At 63.7% G+C, this 6,898-nt stretch overlaps 1 protein-coding gene across 1 annotated transcript; it reads right to left on the bottom strand.

The window, feature by feature from the left end:
• Window positions 1–579: 579 nt before the first annotated feature.
• Window positions 580–3,207, bottom strand: GAL3ST3 (galactose-3-O-sulfotransferase 3). Its single transcript, XM_075548005.1, has 2 exons — window positions 3,032–3,207; window positions 580–1,750 (listed from the first exon to the last, which is right to left on the bottom strand). Exons 1-2 carry the CDS (start codon window positions 3,154–3,156, stop codon window positions 580–582), a joined length of 1,296 nt encoding a protein of 431 aa, XP_075404120.1. The 5' UTR covers window positions 3,157–3,207.
• Between the last annotated feature and the right edge of the window lie 3,691 nt (window positions 3,208–6,898).

Raw genomic sequence — 6,898 nt, 5'->3', positions numbered from 1 at the left:
AAAAAAGGAAACAACACCAAACAAACAGCCCGGCCCAAGAACACTTGGTTCTGGGGGTCTGGGAGCAGCTCGGATCTGTGGGGCTAATAGAACCTGGAAGACAGTGTGGGCCCTGCTGGCCCTGGAAGAAGGGCGAGAACACCGCTGGCGGGCTGCTGACCGCTAGGGGCAGCAATTGCGGGGTTCAGTGTGTCTCTGAGGCCTGGGCTCCTTCATTCGAAAAGCCAGGCAAGGCGCTGCCTCCCCTGCCCAGCTTCGAGTGGAAGTCGGATTGGTAGGGAGGTCAGGCCTCCGAAAAAGGCGGGGTGGCGGTTCCAGGCAGGCCTGCGACCTTGTGCCAAAGAAGCCGCCAACCACTTGGAGAGGAGGAGAGAGAGGGTGGCCCGGGGCTCGATCGGGCCTATCAGTACCCTCCTCAGAGGTGGGGTTCGGGCTACCCCGGGGGGGAGTGGGCTCAGTTTCCCAGGCACAACCCCCACCCTACTGCGGGGGGGGGGGGCAGGAGTTAAGCCCTTGAAAAGAAAGGGCAGTGATGGGGCCGTCGCAGGGGCGGCCCCGGCTTCCGTGGGCAGCTGGGGCTCAGGGGCCCTGGGGGCCGCGCGGCAGCGCTCGGATGGGCCTCGGCGGTGGGTTGTCCAGCACGGGCTCGGGGCGGGCCCACGTGCCCCCCCGGCGCTTCTGCTTGCGCAGCAGGTAGTTGGAGTACTGCACCTCGGGCATGGCCAGCTTGAGGCAGGCCTCGGTGGCGGGGCCGGCGCCGCCGGCGGGCAGGTCATAGCCCACGATGTCCACCTTGCGGCTGGGCTGCCACGGCTGCAGCTGCTTGGTGCGGATCTGCGCGGCCGGCCGCAGCACGGGCTCCGCCCCGAAGCAGCGCCGCAGCAGGCGCTCCCGGGCCGCGCGCAGCTCGCGCGCCTCGCGCTCCACGCATGCGCGCCCGGCGCGCGCCACGCGGCGCCAGAAGGTGGCGTTGAAGTGGTCGTAGAGGCCGGCGTCGAGCGCGTTCCAGGCGCGCGCGGCCCGCGCGAGCGCCGCGGGGATGGCGGCCAGGCGCGAGCCGGCGGCGCGCGCGTTGAGCTTGGCGTAGAGCACGTCGTCCAGGTCCCAGGCCAGCAGGCGGCGCAGCAGCACGAGCGACTCGTCGAAGTACTCGGCGATCATGACGAGCGAGAAGGCCTCCTCCACCTGGCGGATCAGCGCCGCCAGGTAGGCGGCGTCGTCGCGCGGGCTGCGCTCGTTGTCGCCGCCCAGGTCGTAGGCCAGCGTGTTGTGCGCGAACATGGCGAAGTGCTCGCCGGCGCGGTAGTACGCCTCGGGCGCGCGCAGGAAGGCCTCGAGCGACGCGTTGGGCACGCGCCGGAAGGCCGGGCAGTACTGGTTGTAGTAGCTGAAGAGCGACTCGAACATGGCGGCCGGCTCGCGCAGGATGGTGACGTAGACGGTGCCGGGCGGCATGAGGCGCGCCAGCTCGGCGCGGTCGAAGCGCAGGTGGCTGGCCAGCACGTGCGGCGGCCGCGTGGCCCGGTGCACGAAGTGCGCCGAGAAGTTGCGCGGGTAGCAGAACTGGTGCTCGCAGCTCGGGTGCGGCAGGGCCACCGTCAGGTTGTGGCGCTCGGCGAAGCGGAAGAGGATGTTCTGCACTGTCGTGCCCGCCGTCTTGTGCGTCTTCAGGAAGGCCACGGTCATGTGCTTGGGGCGCGGCGGCGACTCGCGCAGAGGCGGGCAGCTCAGGGGGAAGAGCTTGGGGTACCTGTGGGGCGCAGGGAAGAGGGTGTGAGAGCGGCGCCCCAAAGGTGGGAATGTGCCATCGAGCCGCCCTCCTGAGCTTCCCCCGTGGAGCCGTGGAGAGGTGCGGCAGGCAGCCGCTAAGCGGAGCCCCCAGATTCTCCGTTGGCCACGTGGTATTCATGCCCTTGCTTCATCTCACCCCCTTGAATGCGGACTGGTCCTGTTGATAGGTTTAAGGACTAGCCTAAGGTCCGAGATTAAGTTATAAAGAGACTGTGGCATCTGTCTTCGTCTGCAGTATAACTCATCAGGGGGCAAACAAGCTGTCATACCCTCAGCTCAGCAGCCCTATGGAGAGGCATCAGATGGCAGCCGCCCCCAAGGAACCAGGAGGCCCTCCCTCAGCCCAGCTGCTCATTCAAATAATTTCTGAGTACGTACTATGCACCCACCAGGCACTGTTCAAGGCTCATGCAGTCTGCAAGCAGCAGAACCAAGAAGTCAAAGGCTAATGGCACACCGTATGAAACTTTCCTGGTTCCAGAAACGGTGCGTTTGAGCGGGTCAGGTTCTTTTAGGTTCCCAAATTGATTTGGCCTACCCTCCCCATTTCAGAAAAAATAAAACATTTACTGGGTGCCCACAGCAATGAAAAACCTGTGTACCATAGCCCATAAACCAGGATAGGGGGGTAGGTGTCTGCTTTTGCAGCCCCCTCTCCATCGTGTCCAGTGCCACCCTCAGTGGGCAGTATCACCCGCTTTGGGAACCAGCTGTAGACCAGGCGTCGCTCGGCCAGGGCAGCTGGGTCCATCCACACCATCCGCAGGGGCAGCAGAAACGGAAATGCTGGGGCCCACCGGGCGAGGTGCCGTGTGGATTGGGTTCACACTGTGTCAGGAGCAGGGCCACGTCTGGCATGACTCGATACCTAGCATCCTGGACCAGGGTGACGAGCTGGGGTCACAGAGGTCATTGCCCTCATTTTCTGTATGAGGAACCCTGGACTCAGTGAGGTTGCCCGGTCCGGTGGCAGCAGTGAAGACAGGAAGATGCTGCTGTGCTGTCCTGTCCCACCCCCACCCCACCTTTCCCAGGAAGGAGCCCAGCCCGGCTTCCACTGATGAGCTGGATGACTTTGAGCAAGTGAGGACCAGCCCTACCCAGGGAGGTGGTGGCCTGCAGAATGCAAGCAGAGCACCTGGAGACTAGAGAGGAGGGGCAAAGACCAGGAGAAGGTGGGCTCTGGGAAGGTAGAAGAAACAGGACGTCGGCTTCCCTCCCCCTGACCCTGTCCTCTTACCAGCTGAGCTGCGCCCCCTGGTGGATGAGGAGGCTTAAGGTGCTGCACCCTAGCACCAGGAGCAGGATTTTCCTGCGACTCATCATCTTGGTGGCCTGCTGCAGGCGCTGGAGGATGGGCGGCATGGCGGGGTACCTGCCCCTAGGCCAGCTGGGGCCTCTGCTATCCAGCACTCCCTTCACCGGCACTCATGGGGGCTCCTGGGGCTCGGGCAGCAGGGCCAGAGTTCCCTGAGAGACCTGGCGGGAGAAGGAGGCAGACAGGTTGGTGGTGGCAGAGATGGGCTTTGGGCCCCGGCAGGGCTGCTGAAAAGGAGCTCTCCAAAGGGCCGGAGGAGATCAGATTCCTGCCTCCCATTACGAAGACTATCTCCGCACTGCTCCAGATAACCAAGGCTTGGGTGGAATTACCAGGTCTGGGGTGTGGCTGGAGTGGCGCCCTCCCTTCGTCCTAGCTCCCTCTGCCTTTCTGCCTGCCCCTAATTTGTCTCTGTCTCGTGGCCACTCATATCTGCTCCCCCAGTGGCCTTGCCTTGGCATCAGGGCCTGGCTTCTTGGCTGGCCACTGAAGTCTCAACTCGCAGCCACTCTGCCTGATTGCCTTAGCTAGGAGTTCTGATGCCCCCAGACACACAGACCAGCCCTCCACCTTCTCACCCCTCTGACCTAGGGGCTCTCACTGCCATCAAGTCAAGGCCGACTCAGAGCAACCCTACAGGGCAGGGTAGAACTGCCTCTGGGCTTCCAAGACGGTAACTCTTTATGGTAGTGGAATGCCTCGGCCTTCTGCAGAAGAGTGGAATTGGGGGTTTCAAACTGCTCACCTTGTGGTTAGCAGCCCAGTGTGGGACCTCTATGCTATGCCGCCAGGGCTCCTGGCTGATGTGAGGCAGGGATCGAGAGTCTGGGCTTACCAAATGGGCAATATCATTTCCTGTGTAAACCTCACCACCTACCACAGGCATTGGCCCCACTTTACAGACAAGGAGACGTTAAGAGATGATGACCGTTGTGCAAGGTCACACAGTGGTCATAGCAGCCTGGATTCAGACACTACTCTTGTCAGGTTCCAAGTTCACAGCCTTACACACTAGGGGCGTTGGGGCAGGTTTCTTCAGGCTGCAAGTTTGCCCATCCTGTCCCTGCGCTAGACTGCAGGCGCCTGTGCTCCGAGTCCTAGCTAGACTCCTGTTCTGAGAGCCGCTGGGGGTGGGGGTGGGGGAGCTTGACCTTCTGGAACCCTATCTGGAGCCTGTCCTCAGACACCTGAAACCCAGGTCACCCCATCGCTGACTCTTGACTGAGGTGCCTGGCCAAGGCAATGGAGGATTTACAGGCGCTCCAGTGTGTCGCCAGGCTGGGCTGTGCATCTCCCAGGGAAGGTAGGCCCCTTCGTGGATGAGCAGCAGGACTGAGAGGCAGGCGGGAGATGTGCCTGGCCTCCGGCCTGCCACCTGCCTGCAGGGATGGATGCCTTGGCGCCAGGGCAGTGCAGCACTTGGTGGTTTCCGTGGAAAGTCCGCTTCAGTGACGATGTCTATGCCCATTGTCACAGGATGGCACTCTTCGCCCTCGAGCACCCTCCTTTCCAAAGTGGGGAGGCACCTGGGGGCGTAGGGGCCTGTGCGTGTGGACACCTGGGACACCTGGGTCCCAGGAGAGGGGAGGGCAAGTGAAACCCCTCTGGCCATCATCCCCCCCTGGGGCCCTGGCTTGGTGTCCAGCCCCTCTTCACCGCCCCCCACCGCCTGAGGGTAATCCTGGATTACACTGGAACCTGTCGGGCTGGAAAGATGTCAGGATAGCCTTTCTCTGCTTTCCTGGCCCACCTCCTGGTTGCCACCAGCCGCCCGCAGCAGACAACCCTAAGCCTCCTGGAGCCCAAGAGGCTGGCCACTGAGGGCAGCCAAAAGAGGATCAGGGATGCCCACGGGCTCCCAGGCTCCTGGCGGGTAGCTGGCCTGGCTGGTGGGGGGCTGGAGAGCATGGGGGCTCTGGGTTGGACAGATGGGGAGATAGAAGCCCTTCCTTCCTTTGGCCTCCCCTTTGCATCGTCCCTAGGGGCTTGGTGCCAAGAGCAGTTTCCCGGAGGGCAATGTGGGGACAGGCCTGTTCTCAGTGAGCAGGCCTTCCCTGGGTGGGGCTTCAATCAGGCCACCTAGAGAAGGAAGCAGGCAGGTGCTTATGCCTCACTGGCTCAGGCTCACTGCTGCCCGGGGCATCTGGGCACCAGGGCTCTTAGAGCCCAGCCTCAGCCTGGCCACATCAGGCTCCTCATGGTCTTCAGAAACAGCCCAGCTGTTGGAAAGTTCTTTCTGGGACAGCCAGGATCAACCCCTACTGGGCCTCCTGCCACTCTCCACCCTGCTCCCCTGTTCTGGGTCACCCTCCTGGGCCACCCGAAGCCGACCTGTTTCCCCATGACAGACCTTCAGGTATTTGAAGGCAGAAACCCTGTCTCCACTGGGTAGCTGGGTAGGCACTGGGCCAGAATAAACAGGCCGCCCGAGAAAGTGCTGCTGGAATGGGCGGTGGGTGGTGGGCAAGCGGGGGGCTGCCCTCCGGCAAGTTCTCCCTGGAGATGGAGTGGGAACACTGGTGGGGGGAAGGCAGTGCTGCCAGGGCCAGCACCACAGAAATGGACCTGTCCCTGCCCCTCTGCCCCAGCATCTGCCCTTCGGAGGGACAGGGAGCATCCCGTCACCCCAGCCAGGTCAGGGCGCCCAGCCTCCTCAGAATCTCCCAGCTAATTTTAGTAAGAACACTCTACCTCCAGCGGCTTCTGCAAATTGCCTTCCTCTCTCCAGGGAACCGAGGCAGAAAAGGCCCAGCGGCTGCGCAGCTGCCCACCCACCCACCCTGCGCCCTTCCTCCCCTCTCCCCTCCCAGCTCCCTGGGACCACCCCGCCCTGACCACCTGGGGACCCATCGCTACTCCAGGGATGAGTGAGCCCGGGAAACTGACCCAGGGGCCAGGAGACTGCAAATTAATGGCCCCAGGAGATCAAATAGCTTCCCAGTGTCCCCTCTCCCCTTCCCCGTATCCCCAGCCTGCACCAGGCCCTCTCCCTGTCATCCCCCCACAGCCCAGCCCCCTCCTCTCTCCATCACCGCCCACCCCCACCATTCCCTCGATTTCATTCCAACCTCTCACCAGGGTCCAGTCTCCCCCCTGTCGTGACACAGGCCAGCGTCGCCCTCTCCCCTGCTCCCACTGGGCAGCGCACCGCTCTCTCAACACCCTGCTCTAGCCCTCCCCTCTCCCCTCTCCCCTCCGCCCACCCTGGTCCCCCAGCCCCAGCGGCCACTGCAGTACTCACGCCGCTCGGGCTCTGCCTCCGGCCAGCCTACTGCAAACTGGTAGCCACTACTCCCAGCGCCTGGTCCCCAGCTCCACGCGGGTCTGAGGGCGCCGGGCCCCTACGCGCCGAATGCCGGCCGCTCGCTCGCCGGCGCCGAGCCTGGATGGGATCAGGTGGCCGTGGCCCGGCAGCTCCGCTCGCTCCGCTAAGCCCGCCCGCCCCCCATCGCACACCGGAGGCGGGGCGGGGGCGGGGGCCTGGGAGCCGGGGAGGGGCGAGGAGGAGAGCGAGGGGAGGGGGCAGCCTCTGGCAGGCCCTGCCAGCGAACACTCTCGGAGGGGTGCCTTAGGATTTGCATATCTTCCCCCAGCAGCCTCGCCAGAGCTGGACACCGACGTGGCCAGCCCTCTTTCTCTCGCTGTTCAGAAGGAGAAACCGAGGGCAGGAAGGTGTGGGACACTCAGGCCTTGGTGCAGTTAGAGGTACAGATGCCTGTGCTGCCACCACATGCTTCCTCCTACCGGGCCCCCCTTCTCCTCTCTCCTCCTCCAGTACAGCTCCTACTC

This window comes from Tenrec ecaudatus, chromosome 4 (genome assembly GCF_050624435.1).
Source record: "Tenrec ecaudatus isolate mTenEca1 chromosome 4, mTenEca1.hap1, whole genome shotgun sequence".
Classification (NCBI taxonomy): Eukaryota; Metazoa; Chordata; class Mammalia; order Afrosoricida; family Tenrecidae; genus Tenrec; species Tenrec ecaudatus.
Note: the sequence above shows the minus strand (reverse complement) of the source record. Positions and strands in the feature narration are given on the sequence as shown.

Bases quoted from the DNA above. Each gene is read 5' to 3' on its own strand.
- GAL3ST3 (XM_075548005.1), bottom strand. From the start codon at position 3,156: ATGCCGCCCATCCTCCAGCGCCTGCAGCAGGCCACCAAGATGATGAGT. The intron at 1,751-3,031 runs GTAAGAGGACAG...TGCGCCCCACAG, and splicing joins CAGGGGGCGCAGCTCAGCTG to GTACCCCAAGCTCTTCCCCC.